The sequence below is a fragment of the Pagrus major genome, chromosome 8 (assembly GCF_040436345.1).
Source record: "Pagrus major chromosome 8, Pma_NU_1.0".
Taxonomy (NCBI): domain Eukaryota; kingdom Metazoa; phylum Chordata; class Actinopteri; order Spariformes; family Sparidae; genus Pagrus; species Pagrus major.
This window is the reverse complement of record NC_133222.1, coordinates 18,935,734-18,953,667: the sequence shown is the minus strand read 5'-3', so window position 1 is coordinate 18,953,667 and position 17,934 is coordinate 18,935,734. Positions and strand designations below refer to the sequence as shown.

The 17,934-nt window shown below is 42.2% G+C and overlaps 1 protein-coding gene across 1 annotated transcript; it reads left to right on the top strand.

Annotated features, from left to right (window-relative positions):
• Positions 1–371: 371 nt before the first annotated feature.
• crabp1a (cellular retinoic acid binding protein 1a) lies at positions 372–15,956 on the top strand. Its single transcript, XM_073472601.1, has 4 exons — positions 372–441; positions 3,714–3,892; positions 12,469–12,582; positions 15,906–15,956. The coding sequence occupies exons 1-4, from the start codon at positions 372–374 to the stop codon at positions 15,954–15,956; spliced, it is 414 nt and encodes a 137-aa protein (XP_073328702.1).
• The last annotated feature ends 1,978 nt before the right edge of the window (positions 15,957–17,934 follow it).

Genomic DNA, 17,934 nt, shown 5'->3' with positions numbered 1-17,934 from the left:
CAGAGAAAGCAGACACGTCAGTCTTGCTCTCCTGTATTAATGGGACAGAGCTTTCAGGGGGAGGGACCTCCTCTGACTCCCATTAAAGACAGCAGCTATAAAGGAGCTAATGACAAGATTGCTGCCAGCACACAGAGACGCACACACACAGACGAAGCAGAGTTTGTGAAGAGAAAACAAATATTAAGGAAGCCCAGAGAAGCACTTGGGTGCAACGGTGTGAGCGGGAGGCTGAGCCCAGAGCAGAGGAGACAGGAGCACAGGGAAGGAGGAGGAGGGTGAGAAAGAGTCAGAGAGGAAAGAGAGGAAGAGAGGCATCAGAGCGTGGAACAGGTTCTCTCGGCAGCTCCTTGCACTCAGCCTCAGCAGACATGCCTAACTTTGCCGGCACCTGGAAGATGAAGAAGAGTGAGAATTTTGATGATCTTCTCAAAGCCCTGGGTAAGCCCTCTCTTCTCCTCCCTCTCCTCTCTCCCCTCCATAGGCAGCGCTTCATCCCTGCATGAGGTTGACTATCCATCATGTCCATATAGAAAAAGGCTTTTCTTGTTCTTTGAGAATGGCATGCCTGACTTCCAACAACATCGCATTGTTTCGGAGAAGCTCCCTGGGAAAAGAACGCAGAGATCCACGGGGAGATGCTGCTGGAGGGAAATCCCTCGGCTTTACAGGAGATATGAAACACTGGATGCTGAATTCCAGCCTAAACAGACGTGGTATTGTTACATGAAGAGAGGAGGGGGGGGCACAACATTATTCATGTTAAGCATTTAAGTAGGGCATGCATTAGCAATGCCAGGGGAGGTCTCTGGAGCCCACTGCTATTCTCTTGTGTCCTATCTTTTTTCATTCTTTTTCACCCGTCTTAGTCTTTACTGATGATTGTGATGGTTTAGATTTGGACCAGTTTAACTGGGTCATTCAATTGTGTTGCAGCGTTTTCCGTCACGCCGGGGCTGCTCAAACAGTCAGGACACAGCGGAAAGGCTGTGTGTCTTAAGGATAATGCAGAAATCTTTAGGGAGTGCAGGGAGCTGCTCACACAACTCTCCTGGAGCCGTTCACACAAAACTGCAAAACTACAATTAAAACTTTTGAGACCACTGACAGTTTAGTTGTTTGTGCATCGCTGCAGCACCTAACATGAAAGATTTCTGGAGTATCGGAGCGCATAATTGGCTCTGAAAGCTTCTGCTTTGTGGTTTCAATCTCTCTTTGAATACCTCCACTTGCTATAGTGCACTGTACTGTTTCCTATTTTAAACAGTAAGGCTGCTAATTTTCTAAATTTTTTCTTTCGTCAGCAAATGCAATGAAAAAACAAACATGAATTTATTCAGCAAGTTTTGAATTTGTAGCCTGACATAAATTATTTCACAGTGTTATAGAGCTTTACGATGAACCCGGCACTGTAGTTATCCCAAACACACTGTCCTGCTGCTGTCATTAACAAGTGTGTATTAATCCGCAGCTGAAAATAGTCCCAAGCAAATAAACAATTCACTGGTGTTTGAATAACATTTACTACAAAACTACAATGCCCAGCTTTTTCAGGAGATTAAATAACATTTTTTGGAAATTAAAGTTTATATTTGTGACCTGTTACTTAGGATGTATGTGTTGGGTATGAGTGAATGGACTTGGGGCTGACACAGAGTAGTACAGACAGACTACAGAAGTTGGAAAGTATTGAGAGACAAAAAGTTGATTTTGTTGACAATATGATAAATGTAGATTAATGTCATCCTTCTCCTTCAATCTCCAGTTATCTTTACGGCTCTAAAATCATCCTGAAGCACATTTACTTTAAGAATCTGAAAGCTGTAAAATCATTCAGTTTCGGTTAATTTTGATGTTCAAAAGCACCAAAAATACATCTCTTCAACAAGCTCCATAAGGCAACCATCCCTCCAACTGAACTGGAAGTCCATGGAGAAATCAGTCACTCTCCAAGTTTAGCACTTCATCCATTCATGAACACATTAAAACCACATCTGCCCGAGCACATCACTCGTCCGCTCTCACACAAGTGTTCGCTCAATGGAAAGCAGCGATGGACAACCACTGTGGATTCCAGTGCTGCAGGGCCGCCACTTTCCATCAACATCCTCATAATTATCTGTTGAGCCTGAGGTTTCCCTTCGGTTACATCGAGGGAGCAGATAGCAGAGGAACATGCTGAGTGAACAGGAGAGCTGTACGAAGTGATCAGACTCACAGTTTGCTAATTGAGAGCAGGCATGTGTGTCTGCATTTGATCAAAGCATGTAAAAGTACTGCACACTTCAAGTACAATTTTAACACTGAGGAAACAAAATGTGGATTGTTTTTTTAAGATCTGAGTTCACGTGGAATCAAGAAATGCAAAAACATTGACAAACTAGAAATTTAGATATAAACATTCACACTTTTGTAACCTTTCTCCACCCAGTCAGAACATATACTCCCTGCTATTGGCTGCTTGTAATCATGGTGGTCCTGTAACTGAAGCTTATTGTCTTTTTACCTTTGCTTTGGACATATGTGATGCATAATGTCTATTTAAGATGTAAGCAAATTGAATTCTGAAGTCCATTTTTAAGAAACGAGGACAGACTGTTTGGCCCGCTGATACTCATGCATATTTAATGCTATAAAACACATGGCGTGATCCCTTAGATCATGGGTGGGGTCCAGTGTAAGCTGTCAAGTTAATATGTTTTTATGTCTGGATGTTGGCCAAGTCACCCTCCAAGAGTTTCATGGTATGAGGAGGATCTCAGGGTGCAATTTTTGTTTTGAAAATGCATGAAAACAAAATTAAATCTTTGCAAGATTTAAAAAAAAGAAAAAAGACTCAGGACTTTGGCAGGACATGAAGCCAGATGGCCTTGCAGCATCAAACTGGGCGTGCCAAAGTGTTGCCACAAGCCTGGACGCTGCCACGCGCGGGATCAACACCAGACAAAAGGAGAGGCAGTGCTGACAAGCCCTGACATCCTCAATAGTTCACTTTTCCTCTGGACACGACTGAATTATCCGTCACACAGACTTCGGTGCCAAAATTCCACAGATTTCTCTGCTTTTGAGAAATTAGTTGAGGTTTCAGTCAGAGTATTTTTTTACCTTTCGGTTTTCGGTTAAAATTTAGGCTAGGAAATGTTCACCACACACAAATACGAGGAGACATGCAGCAAGCATGTGCTTCTATATTTAAGGTCCAGAGTCTGATAGGAGCTGGCATGAGGGCCTGGAGAGGTCTAAATCTGGGTGGGGTCGGAAGAAAGAAAGACAACAGAACATGCTGGAAGGTGTTTGGATAAAAATGTTAGGACAGACAGAACAAAAAGAGGGCATTTGGCATCAAATGACAAATGTCTCATCTTTCTCTTTCTCCTTTCTGGCCTGGTATGTGTCTGTCTTTCACTTTCTCTATCAGACGCACACGTACATCTGAATTTGTTTGCTCGTCTTTTCTTCCTTCCTCATTACTAAAGTAGATTGTGTCTGCTTGGCTCATTATTAGCTGCAAACTGGGTTTTAAAAAATTAGCAAAGTGCCAGAAAAGTCAGCAGGTTGTATTCACGAGTCATGGGAAATGATCAACAACACCAAAAGTACGAGGCAGTGAGAAATCCTGTGAATTACCCCTAATTAAATGAATCCTGTTAAGATGGTGAAACTGACCCATGTTTCTCCCTCTTTGTTGCTCTGGGCTGTCTTGTTACGGTCAGGAGTGAACACCATGCTGAGGAAGGTGGCGGTGGCAGCGGCCTCCAACCCCCACGTGGAGATCCGCCAGGACGGGGAGCAGTTTTACATCAAAACATCCACCACTGTGCGCACCACCGAGATCAACTTCCACATCGGTGAAGAATTCAATGAAGAGACGGTGGACGGACGAAAGTGCAAGGTAGATATGAAATATGACACCCTCATACTGAATATGAACAGGTTATGTGTAGAATGGGATAGAACAATACAATTGTTTTAGATTGTCTTATTTGTTTCCTGCTGTTCTGGCAGCTATTGTTTTTTTTACATTTTTTTCTGCTATCAAAATCTATGATGAGGATACCCCACAGTCTGAAACTCAGCCCAGTTGCCAGGACAAAATTTTGCCAGTTAATTTTTCTGCAAACCACAGACACGTTCACATTTGTGCGATCATAGGCTACGTACAATAATGACATTTCTACAAAATGTGTCATATCACGTTAACATTACATGTTTACGACCTGACTTTCATATGGAGAGATGGAGGGGACGGTGGTGGAGTTAATATGCCAAGCCAGTGACCACTGTTCGAGACTAGGTTCTAACATTTGTAAGTGTGAAACCACTGGACATTTTTAAGGTGACCTCAGGACAACATCCAGTCGTTTGTGGCGACCAAATTTATTATTTCAAGTAAAAAAAACAAAAAAAAAGATCTTTTCCTAACCATAACAAAGTGTTTTTGCGGCAATGCCTAACCAGACAATAAGCAGTGATTTAGCAACATAAACTTGAAGAGGACTATAAAGTTGCATCGTAAAGAAATGTGAAGTTTTACATCTGTGGTTTGCAGAAACGTACATTGCCAAAAAGATTTCTGGAGATTGGATTGCACATTTCTGAACGGTTTCCACATGTTCAACTGCTATGATTAAATGTTAACAAAGGGAAAAGCACTTAAATCCTAACATCTACAGATATCTTATTGAATGTATCCTCTAAACTTGGATTTTCAAGGATTCTCTATGATTGTATGAGTGTATTCAAGGTCTATAAAGCTACCTCCACGCTATTGTTGTTGAGGGTTGGATTAAAAATTAATACCTGCTCGCACTTTCATCCATTGGTATCACCCTCACGTCCGTGCAGCAGGATTAAGGGTTGCTTGAGTTAGGATGGATAAGAGTTTCTCTCTGAACCTCTTCAGTCCCCGCGGGGGAGTTCTCACATCCTGATACACTGTCAGAGCTCCTGCACAGGTTTGGAAAAGGAGGCACAGACACGCATACTTTTCATTTGATATTTTTCGGGAACATCAAAGTCCTCTAAACTCTGGGAGCCCAGACTGCATTTAAGTGTTCATCTGAAGGTTTCGTCTTCAGAGTTGGGAAGTTGTTCTTTTGACTCAGGTGTTTTTGTGAGCTTTTAGTCGTAATGTGGAAACAATATGGAATTTGAAAATAGGAAAAGGTATTCCAGCTCTGATGTAAAGGTTCTGTCCTGTCACATGTAATACGAGTCAAATAATTATCGTTTCTTGATCTCCACACTGTTACAGTTACATCATCGGTGTAATGAACATGTGGGTTTTATAATTAGATTAAGTGGTTGAGGCAGCACGATTGTGGAAGCTGATAATGTGGAAACACATTACGGCCACAATCCCAAAGCTGACACCCATCACTGTTTTTAATTTGTGTCAAAGCTAAAAAATCCCCTCTGACTTATTCTTTTATTATTTTCTTTCAAATTTCATAAAATTAATTTCTTTATCTGTCATCTTCATACAGGACATGGTAAGATATTCTCAGGGTCTTGGGAGAATAAATAAATGATGAGTATTTATCAGAAGAGATGTTTTATGTTTAAGCTTGATAGAAAAATCATTGAACTTTCTTTCCCCAAAAAGACTCTAGTCTTAAAGCTTTCCCGAACTCAGTTCACTCCATGTGTCAAACTCAGTTCACTTCACAATTGAATTATAGCATCACAATGAAGGGAGTCAGTGCTCCAAAGCTGAGCAAGTCAGAGACGAGATGTCACAGCAAAAACACGCTGCCACTGAGTCACGTAAGGTAACAAGTATCTTGCATTAATGATCCAGAGGCTGACATGTGTTGATCACCCTCTGCTTGGCAACATAAGTATTTTCTGGAAACCGCAATGTCCTTGTGGGTATGAGCAGAATTCATTAATGTTGGATCTGTGTATTTCTGCCTTAAGTGTTGACATAATGCTTGTAAAATTCATAGATACTAAGAAAAAAAAACAGCTAAAATCTGAAGCACCGTTCTTTTCTTTTTTTTTTACCTTTTGTTTTATAAGAACTACATGTTGCAGTCAGGGAGAGCAGACATGACCTATTTCAGTCTCAGGAGACAGCGTCACTCCTTCTGTCTGTGCCCTGAGGCATGCTGGGTACTGGGCAGGGCTAGACGGCTCTCAGTGTGGCTTTTGGCCACATGACACCTCTCTGCTACGAGGCTGACAAGTCGAGTTGTCATCACACATTTGGCACATCAACTTGTTTGGGTTTGAGGAACAGCAATAAAGCACTCGCCTACAAAAATGAGTTTGTGAATGGTGAAGTGCTTTGTGTTTCTCATTGTTTTGTCTCTCAACTGCAGCACACTGGATTTAATTATTTTAAATTAGCACTAGGTTGAAGGGGTACTGAGCTATTAAGTTGTTTTCAGCAATATTGGGTGGATATTTTCATGCACCTGCAATTTTACAACAGTATGTAGTTTTTCATCATGATGTATGATTGCATCTCCTGCATCACACCTGACAGTTAATTATTACACAAGCCTGAAAAGACTTAAATAAAAAAATGTTTCAGCAAGTGGCTCAGCAGGCAAAAAATAAAAAATCTGTGATAAAGCATTTAGGCTATATTCAGACTGCCAGACCAAATCCATCTTTCTGGCATATCCAGATTCTGTCCAGATTGATTTTAATAAGTCTGGGCATGAAAGGGCATCTCATGAAATGTGATTATTGCAAATCGGATCCAAAACCCATTTGGAGGGTTTAAAATGTGATTCAAATCAGATTTCTACAGAGGCGTCTCAGTACGGACGCTCTGGCCCCTCATATCGGATTTCAAAGTGTCTTTTGTGTCACTCACAGTGCGACACACAATGACGACGTCAAATCCAGAGAGACGGAAGTGCGTCAGCGTGGCTGAGCAGAAGAGCCTGTGTCTTTACCACAGCAACCCATGCAGATGTGTTGGTGAAAAAAAAATCTGATCAGATCATTTGCAAATAATAGTGCAGACAAATCAGATTTGGTGTCTGGACATAGGCTGAGCCAGATATTTCACTCAGGATTTGGTAGAGACCTGAAACTGAGCTAAAGGGTATAAATATTGGACTTGCATTCACCAAGTGGCCACAAACATGACTTCAAAAAAATGATTTTGTTGTTCCGAAACTGAAAATTTCATCGTTCTATCTTGCTCTGTCTCCTACAAGTAGGCATCTTGACCAGCTACATTCCTTACACTGTGGATGTGAACACCCTCATATTAAAGCTGAGAGCTACACAGTCATTGTCTCATTTCAATTCAAATGTCAAGAATCTCCAGATAATACTTGACATGACGATACATTTAGTCTCTTTTTACCAAGATAAACACCAAAGAGGTATCTCTCAGCATCTCAGCAACAAGCACATTGTGCTTTTGAAGACTTTGTGTGGCAATTCTACGCAAGAGTGGAGCTCGACCTGCAGGAGGCAGCGCCCACTGACGCTGGCACATGTGCCGGAGGGGCGAGGGGGGCAGCGTCGGGTGTTGGCGGGCTCTCAGGTGGTGGTTGGCAGGAGAGCCCTAAGTGGGTTTTGGCTGAGGCCGGCTGCCCCTGTGGTTAAACGGATTACATGCTGAACTGTGGCTGGCAAAGAGCAGAGGGCTGATTAACACCGCCACAAGGTTAAAAAGCTCCAGTTAATCTGCGTGAGCGCGGTGGGATCAGAAGGCCTCTTCTCACTTCCAGGAGGAGAAAGTGATAAGGCGCTTCCTGTCAGTCTCAGAGGAAACAGAGACACAGACACAGACACCAGACTGGCAGACTGGAAGTCATTATGAGGCGATTACGTGCCGGTTCTGATGGATGGAGGCGTTACAAAGAAAAATACCAACATGGGCATAACATTTTTAGCTGCCTTGTGCAGCTGAGGTTGAGTTTTGCTGAGTAATAAGTTGAGTTTTGAGAAGTGAAACAGCACGTGAGCATAATTTCCTAGTGTACAACAAAGCATGTCAAAAGACTGAGACACATGGAGTCTTTTAACACAGCTGGTTGCTATAGAGACAGACTTTTAGTATCAGTAGCAAATGATAAAAATATTTGATCATATACTGACACATGGACAAGATCGCACATGTATTTTCAAGTAATGATAGTTGATGAAGGTCATTTTTATCCGTGAAGCTCAGCAGCCTCGCACAGGTTCGGGGTAAATGGATAAAACTAGGGCTGTATTTCCAGGAAAGATCGAACTTCATGTGGCTGAGACTCGACGTGATTTCTTCGCTCTTGACAGCGTGTCATTTGGCACGGAGAGGCAGGAACATGCCCGCTGCAAAATGACAGGCACATCAAAACCCTGTTGAAAGAGAAGCAAGAGGGAAGACTGATTATTTTGGACTGAGGGCAAAATATTAAGTTTGGGATTTTCAGCCCCATTGGTAGACTCCGTCTCATTACTCTCAAGGCTGGGCTGAAAAAATAAATGTTGTTATAATGTCTATTCCTCACATTGCTCTGGTATAAATATCTTCTTCTTCTTCTTCTAGAGAGAGATAGTTGATTATTGCGTCTCATAACACAACACAAAAAAATACACACAAAGTATTAGAAGTGGAAAATCAATTAGGATCATAGCTTCTTATGGAAACCAATAGTTTAAGAAGTTGGGACATTTTTTTTGCAGTCAGTGTTAAAGGAGCAATTTGTCAGTAAATGTATTAGTTATATTAAGAGTGTAAAGAAACAACATGTTTAAGTTATCCAACGTGTCAATGAGGTCTTTGCATTGTGTTGCAGATAGTCTACTGAAGTTAGCATTCGTAACCCTGCTTGCCCAGGTCCGTCCTGTCTCTTTAAACCACTTTGGTATTGCTGCACGCCTCTCATGTCCCTGTCTTGTTGTCCCCATAATCATTGTCTTGGTGAGAGCCCCTGTAAATCACCTCCATACTGTATCACCTGTTGTCAAATTGACAGTCCTGGAGGCTGTGTTCAGTTGCAGTTCGGTGTCCAGCCATCTTAACAGACACATAAGGTCGCCAGGTCTAGTTGAGTTGGGCCCCGTCGCCTGTGGTAAACCCCTGTGATCCGCATAACGAGGCCCCGGTTGAGACAACCTCTGGGGACACTGGCTCTATGGTCAACTGAGCCATGAGCATATTAGCTAGCAAAGGGCAGCAGTTATGATATGCTGCCCCCTATGTTTTTAGAGCTACCTTTGAATTTTACAAATGACACCTTTAAATGAATTGATTCGAGCACCTGCACTTCACATTTGTTGTCATAAGGGTAAGGCATGAGTAATTGAGAGTGGGAAAAGTGATGAACAAACACTGACATGAGATATTGTGATCAAACTGTGGGAAGAGAGGAGCCCAAGAGGGAGTGAGGGTGTTACTTCAGGCTTTGAAAGAAACGTTGTAAAATCCAACATAAAAACTTTAACCAAGCAGGAAATGAGATGTTGTCCCACTTCTCGACACATTGGTGCTGTCTGATAAGCAATAGGGACACTAAATCAAAGCCAATGGTGGCAGACGTTGTTATAAATTAAAGCCTGAGAGCAAACGCAGAATGAATTTGTCTTGGTCTCAAGTGTGTGTGCCCAAGCTCTGGAGTGTTATTTCGAAGAGAAAGACTATGCGTGAGGATTTGTCTGTGAGTTAATGTGCAAGAGAGAGAATGAGAGAAAATCCATCCAAGTCAGAGGCTGAGACTGATGCTAACGTTAAAATGGAGCCGTAGCTAATCGACTCTCTGCGCTCTGGCTTTATTAGATGAAAAAAAAAAAAATCAGAGGGAGAGCAGCAGAAAGCTGTAGAAAAACCCTGCTGTTGTTCAGCTTGGCGCGGTCTGTGGACGGCAGCCCGCAGGGAACAAATGATGGCTTTCCTTACCTTTGATATGGTGATTAACATTTGCCTCTGAGAAACCGAGGCTGCTGCTGCTTCGTCCAACCCCGAGCAGTGCTGCTTTCTAAAATACAAAATTGTGCAAATTGACAGACAAATTGTCTTTGAGCAACTCTACAAACATACCACCCTGCAAGAAGAAACATTTTCATAACATGCACGTCCAGATTTTTAATTTGTTGGATGTAGATGTTGTGCTGGAGTTGGACGAAGCAGTGGCAGCTTTGATCAGATCCAGGCTTTGGAGCGGGATCATTAGCTTTAGACGCTATGTTGAAAAGGAAAATGCAGCTGGCTTTATTGAAACTAATTTCAGCAGTGTGGGAAATTAAAATCAGAGTCAGATGGCAACATGAAGCCAACACTAAAGAGAAAATGATGTGTTAATAAGCCTTGTAATCTCTGGATCAAAGACTTAAGTAAATTTAGCTCCTAAATGGTTATTAAAGTAGTTTTTGCTGAGAAGATCTGCCTATTGAATATGAAGCTACAGTCGGGAGAGTTAGCATAGCTTAGCATAATGATTTGAAAATGGAGGAAATAGGGTGCTGCAGGGATGGCGTATTTTTGTAGGCTATTCCTGAAGTTAGCATCGCCCTGGTTCCCTCAGCAAAAAGCTTTTCAAATAAAAATGTTTGAATTGGATTTTGGTGTATAATACTTACACATTTTGTTCAGCAAGATAGTCTTCAATTTTATTACTTTTGAAGCGTAAACTAAATCGCCAGAGGTTAAAAACACGAGGGTTTGAACAAACTACACTGCAGTTGCGTAACTTCAACGTCACCAACTCTAAATGTCGTACTATGCTATAGTATACACATTACAGTACAAACTACAAGTTATAGTAAGTATAGTTTGTAGCTAAAGTTGGCCTGTAAAGACAGACTAGATGAGCCTCCGTGTTCGGCATGACGACATTTAATGTCCCCGACAGCCTCATTTAGTCACTTGATAGCCACCACCTTTTTGTGCAGACATTTTGGGAAGTGCATCTCCCAAAATGTCTAATTATTCCCTGAAGCTGCAGATTGGTTTGCTATCTTCGCATAAACGCTGGAAACGGGCAAACAGCTAGCTCGGCCTTGTCCAACAATAATATCAGCCTACCAGCACCTCTAAAGCTCACTAATCTGTTTTGATTAACTTGGGTTGTAATATGGATTATACAAACAGGATAATGTGTTAGCTTTAGGAGTGGTGGTCAAAGCCAGGCCCTATCCCCCTGTTGCTGCTCTTTATGCTAAGCTAGTCTCCTGGTTTCAGTGTCATATTTATCGCACAAATATGAGGATTGTATCAATGTCGTCTAACTTTTAGTGAGAAAGTTAATAATTTCCCAAAATGTCAAACTGTTCTTCTAACAGAACAGCGCACAGTTTAGGTAATGAAATACGAGTGCAGTTAATGGACCCTAAGCTGGCCAGAAAGATAAATTCTCTCCATTACCACAAATTAACACCACAGGGTCACCTTGGTCCTGATCTTTTATGAATACTGAACTCTCTGATAGGCAATTTGAGCCAATTACTTCAGGAGAAATTAGTCCAGAAGTCAAAGACTGACTAATCCTGTTGAAGTCATTTGAAATATGATTGGAGTGAATTAGCAGATGGGGACCCTGACTGACCAAAGAGGTTTTTTCTATTTTCAAAACTCAGGCTAATGGCTCAGGACACTGATTTATAATATCATATGTTCACTGAGGTCAGGGTATGGGTGAATTAGCACAGGACAGATGTTATTTTAAGTAGGCTGTGAAAAATATGGCCAAGTGTATGTGGACATTACACACATCTATGATTGTTGAACATCTCAATCCAAAACCAGGAGCATTAATTTGCTGCTGGAACATCCTACGTTCATCTGGGAGGGTTTTCTACCAGAGTTTAGATTCTAAATGCAGAAATGTTTTTCCCATTTAGCGACAAGAGCATTGTACCCCTTTCAGACAGGAAGATCGCTGACACTACTGCAATTACACTGCGAACAAGTGCCTTACCCAAATGAAATCGAGGGATGATTCAAACCTACACTCTGAAGTGTGTTCTTCCATTTTCTGGAGGCATTTCTTCATCAGAAGTCATATGTTGTACTGTAGCTATGTTGGATTTTAGTGTGTTCCTCCATGCATCTCCCATAGACTTCAATACAGCTGACAGCACAGTCTGGCACCAAAGCAAGATTCAGTGATGTAATGACCCTTGCACATAACCAGGAAGTGAACCAGGAAGCTAGAAAGCTTTTTGGGCGTATGCGCCTAGCAAGCAATTCTCTTTGGACTGAATGGGCACCATCTTTGGGTTCACTATCTAGTTCTATTTTAAATCTATGGTTTGAAGTCAGAGGTATGTGCAAGGGACAACATTAGTTCCTGGACCTCACCTCAGGTGTAATGTTGAAACAAGAACTGACATTCCTCAAATTAATCCCACAAAGATGAAAGCTGTGTTGGTAATGAGTGCAACAGAGAACATTTTTCACTACACTCATCAGTAATGCTGGTATTAGGACTGGTATTAAGTGACCCTTAAACGATACGTCTTACTAATGTGCTCTACCATCATACTGACCTTCCCATCTTGCGTTCCTCCCCCCTGCAGAGCCTCGCCACCTGGGAGTCGGAGAACAAGATCCACTGTAAGCAAACTCTGGTGGATGGCGATGGCCCTAAAACCTACTGGACCCGAGAGCTGAACGGCGATGAGCTCACACTGGTGAGCGCACAGCAAATGACTCATCATCTCAATGAAAGCCTCTTAATGGATTGCTGCTTAGGAAAAGAGAAAAAAATCCCTCTTTAAAAGGACAAAAGCTCTGAAGTTTAGTGGATTAATGAACTCTCATTTCAGCCTGAGGTCTTTGCTAAGCTCAACAAAGAGAAGACAAAAAATAATTTGCAGAATGATTTCTGAGTACAGAGAGAGTAGGATCCGATGGGTAGCTAATCTGTATGGTTTGTCCGTTACATGGCTGGTTCTCATGGAAACTCGAAAGACATCAGATGCATTAAGTTGGGATTTTTTGTCAAGCAGCTTGTGTACTCTGTTTGAGAAATGGTTAATGAAATGAGGCAGGGAGTGTATGAAGTCACCCTGGAGATTCATCCGTAAAGGAAATGAGAGAGGCCGTTTCCCAAGGAGCCGAGCTTTCATCCACCCTGTGGAGAGATGTGAAAGGAGAACAAGGGGAGCTGCTAGGCTGACATTGCAGTAATACCCCTGTATTTAACCAGATTAATACGGGCAGAAGTCAATGGGTCCAAAGCCCCTCGAAAAGATGTGCAGGGGAGCAGTCCAAGACCAATGGACTGGGCGAACAGTTCTCAGGGAATCAACAGCTTTGCTCTGTCAACGCTCCCACGCTCTGCTTTGTTGTTCCTCGAGTGCTTGTTAGATGAACGTCCAAAAGGCAAAAGCTTGAAACAACAATGTAGAAAGTTTAGATGTTGAAAAAATAATCTCAAGATGTTTGCACAGCTTTATATTATGAGCCATAAGCAAATACAGGAAAGAACAGGTTCGACGATGCCTTCAGTGCTAATATGTAATCTCAATGTTCCACTAGAAGCTCCTCTTTGTTCAGAAGGTGAAATCTTTTCTAGTGTTTGGGTGATAAAAGCAGAATGTGTTACAGCGCCTGCCCCTCTGGTGCCACTGTGGCCCGGCTGCCCTGGAGGAGCTGGAGCACTCATGTACTAATGGAGATTGATCTGGCCGAGCTGTGACAACAGCCGAGTCTCTGTGCTTCTCTGCTGCTCTTCTCACCTCCATCCTCCCTCCTGTCACACCATCATACAACCTGCAAACAGACCGTGTTTACAGCCCCAGGTTTGACATTTTCTAACCAGCATCAGCAGCAAAAAGCTACCTGGAGCCATGTTCCTCCATCGTGAAGTGTAGTTTACAGATAGGTGAATGGCAATGTAACTGGTTGCATCTAGGTTGTATATGTTGCCGTGACAACGTTAATAAGTTAATCTTGTCATCATTCACCTGAGACAACTGCCCTAGTTTTGGTGCCGCAGCAGCAGATCCTGTTGATGTGAGCATGAAGGATGATAAGAAACAAGTGTAGAAAGAAAGTGAAATGTGAAATGACCACTCGGGCTGCACTGTATATATTTTCATGATGTAAGGGCCCGTGTCAACATAGCATTTTTTTCGCAGATGCTCTCTCCTCATTGGCAACAATTGAAAAAGGATGCTGGTCTTCAGAAAAAAAAGCTATATGGACACAGGCCCTAAAGGATGTAGTAAACGCATTTATGGCATGAAGCTCGGCTAAAAGCTCGGCTTACCCAATCTGTTGCGGGCCACATTTTGGGCATTGACATGGCTCAAAAAATGTCATTTGGTCGACCTGCTTGAAGGTGTAACAGGACGAGAGAAACTAAAGAGATTCAGTTAGAGGCTACAAAAGTACTGCAAGCTGAGCACACTGACTTTTAAAAACGTCGTTCTCTCCGGTTTCCTGCACAGACATGAGTTCAGTACTGATTTGTGACTGTGAAAGGAACTATTATACACTTATATGTAAGGGTAGACTGATTATCGGCCCTGATCAATTATCAGGGCTAACTTACAAACACTTGCTCATAAATATAAATGCCTATTAGAGTATGAAAATATAGCAAATGCAAAACATCTTTTCAAATGCTTCAGTATGTGTAAATAAATACCATATCACTAGAGAATGACGCATGAGTCATCTGTGCATCCAGACAACCTTTTTCTTTTGGGACAGGCAACTTGAAAATAACAAAACAAACACTGAACCATATCTGTTTCCAAAAAGCCACCAGACACAGAGACAACCAAACAATTGCAGAGCTTTAGCTCGGGACTCAAAGGAGCACCAGAGATCATAAAGCAATGGTCTGATTGTCTGTGGCAGTTCACACTGTAAGTGGGGCACATTTCCATACGATTTGCATGATCCGTTAAATTGGTTTAGTCTGAAACCATTTTAAGGGCAAAGTCGTGTGGATTTTCTGCAGCTTTATCAGCCTGAAATAAAATCTAAAAATGATGCCACATCAGAGGATTGGACTCAATCAGTTTGAGCTCATGCATTCAAAAGATGCTTAAATCAGCTATTGAGCAGTTTCCTTTGGTTTCATCAGCAGCAGTTGACGTTGTGGTCGAGATTGATGAGCATCATTTTGATTGTGGTGTTGTGACCCATGCATCATGGTTTAATAGGATTTCTTTGATATTTTGAGATTTAGCTTTAGGCCTACTAATTTCGCTTTCCTCATATTGCAAACAATCAATTATACTATCATAACTCAACAATCTGTAAGCAAGTTGTGCTCTTTGATTCCAAAACTGAATGCAAACACTTTTGTGGGGAACAGAAAAGAGTAGAAAACAGACTACTTTGTCGGATATGTCGTCCAGGCTATGTCATAGTGAGTGTTTTTATGTCTGTTTGTAGTCTTCAAATCATCAAGTACAGCTGGGGATAAGGGCGCACACTAGGTTACTTGGTTGTAGAGCTGTCTAATACCATTTTTGAGGCCTTGAAGCTTCAGTGAGAATTTCCGACAAATTCTTTCCTAACGTTTGCGGTCATTATTTACTTAGATCAACTAGTGTCTACTGTACGAGCTCGCCGAACCACAGAGCAGAAATGCGTGAGGGTGCTCTCCCACTCGTAGATACTGTTCTGTTCGCTCATACCACATGTGCACCATGGATGCAGTAACTACGGGTGCTGAGGGAGCTGCAGCACCCCCTAAAACGAGGCTGTATCATATGCCAAATTACAAGAAGGCCCAAATAATTAAGAATTTGTCATTGACAGCGTGTCACGAAGTTTATAAAGTTTCTCCTTACTCAACAACTCACAAAATTGAGCGATATTTTTAAGGGAGTCTTGGGACTTTCTCTCCCTTTTCATCTCCTTGCTACTGTTGACTGTAGTTGATGTGGCTGCTTTGATCTATAATATGTTGGTGTTGAAGTTTGCAAGTTTGTGGATTTGTGGGCTACTAAAAGCCTACTAAAATGCTGAATTATCTTTTTGTTTCCTCCAGATTTTTGGGGCAGATGACGTAGTGTGTACACGAATTTACTGCCGGGAATGAAGCTCTGCAACCTCCATCAGGACAAAGCAGAACCCTGTTTGGACCACAACGTAAACCCAACAACACTCCACATGCTAACATGCTAACACATTTGCGAAGTATCCTGTGTAATCGCTCAGCATCAGTCTGCATAGTCGCCACAAACAGTAGCAATGTTTCTGTAATGATCTGTAGTGAGTATTGTGCCTGCAGTTACAGTAGCTGGATATCTCAGTGTCCATATCTGCAACCCTGGTGTCAGCTGTTAATGTAGGATTTAGTCATCAATTGCATTGATTCAGTATCAATATCCAATAACAGGAAACAATAAAAAAATGGAACAAACAGTATCAGAGCCTCTTTCTTGATGACATTCATTATATATATATATACAGAGCCTGTTTCAATGAACATCGAAAAGGTACTGAGGTTAAAAAGTTATTCTTGACCGTTGAAACAAATGTTGGCAAAATAAAGCAATGGAACGTTGATCAAATGGTCTTCATCAGCACATAGGGTTTCCCCAGTTGTCATGAAAAAGATTTTCCATTTTTTCAAAGCTCTTTTACTGCACCCAGTCTAATAATCTGGTTTGCTCTGACAACTAGTGGTGACAATATGCTTCTTCCACATCCTGCGTAGGGCGCAGTCACAAGTACAACAGATTGTACCAGACTATGCCAAGCTGTCATTTTAGGTTTAACGGACCTAAGCCTAATTTCCACATGGTATGGCTCAGCTCGACCCAACTTTACTCACTTTTGGTAACAGGCACTTTTCTTAATTTCGTCCTCCACTGCAGGTATGACCCCTCGATGTAGGCAGGATTCTTAGCTGATTGTCACAGTGACTTTGTGAAACTGCAATGACATCATCTTCAACACAACACAACATTGTTTCAGAAAGGGCTGCAGGAAAAAATACCAGGAGAGTTCAGGAAAAGTGACAACGACGATGAGATGACTGGTTGTGTCATGTCATGCAAGAGACAATTCCAGAGGCAGGTCTCTCTGATCAGTCACTGGCTCTGCAGTCCACTCGTTGTCTCAAGTTACTTGGAACCTCAACTGAGGGGATACCAAATATGTACCAGGGACTATTCACAACTTTTGCCTGTGGGAGACCAAAAGGAGCAAGTTAGTCAAGTCAAGCCGAGCCGTGCAATGTAGTGGAAATGAGGCATAATACCTTTCAGCCTTTAGGTTGAAATCATCAAATATCAAATTCATGTTATTTTCAAACTATTTGACATTAAAGTGTTGATGTAGAAGCAATCGAATATTACCCGTTCCTTCTTAAGTGGCAGGTCTTTGTGTCCAAAGAAGTCTTGGGCTGGCTGTGCTACATTGGCTAAGATCTTCACAGGTTTCTGGCTTTGGGAACATTAATGTTAGCAATTATAGATCAGGCCGTAAGCAGTTATGTTTGTGGGCATACACCGATCAGTCAACACTTTTAAAGAACAGGTGAAGTGAATAACATGGATCATTTTGTTACAGTGCAATGTTCTTCTGGAAAACCTTGGGTCCTGGTATTCATGCTGATGCCATTTGACATTACCCACCCAAACACACCTGCAGAAAGTACACCCCCTCATGGCAGTGGCCACACCCAGCAGGACAATGTGCCTCGCCACACCGGCCAAACTGCTTAGGAATGGCTCTAAGAATGAGATGAAGAGCTCGACCTGACCTGACGAAATTGCACAAATCCCAATCTGATCGAGCATCAGTGGGATGTGCCAGACAAGTCTGATCCATGGAGGCCCCACCATGAATCAGACGTGGCTATGCTTGAACATAGGACCTCTGGGGTTGTCCTGTGGTGTCTGGGACCAGAACGTTGAATCCTGTGGTTTGCGAGTTGGAGCCTCCTTGGATCTGACTTGTTCCAGCACATCCCACGGTTGCTCGATTTGGTGGATTTGTAGGCCATGAGGTCTTTGTCACATTCCTCAAGCCATTCCTGAGTAGTTTTTCCAGTGTGTCTGAGCAAATTT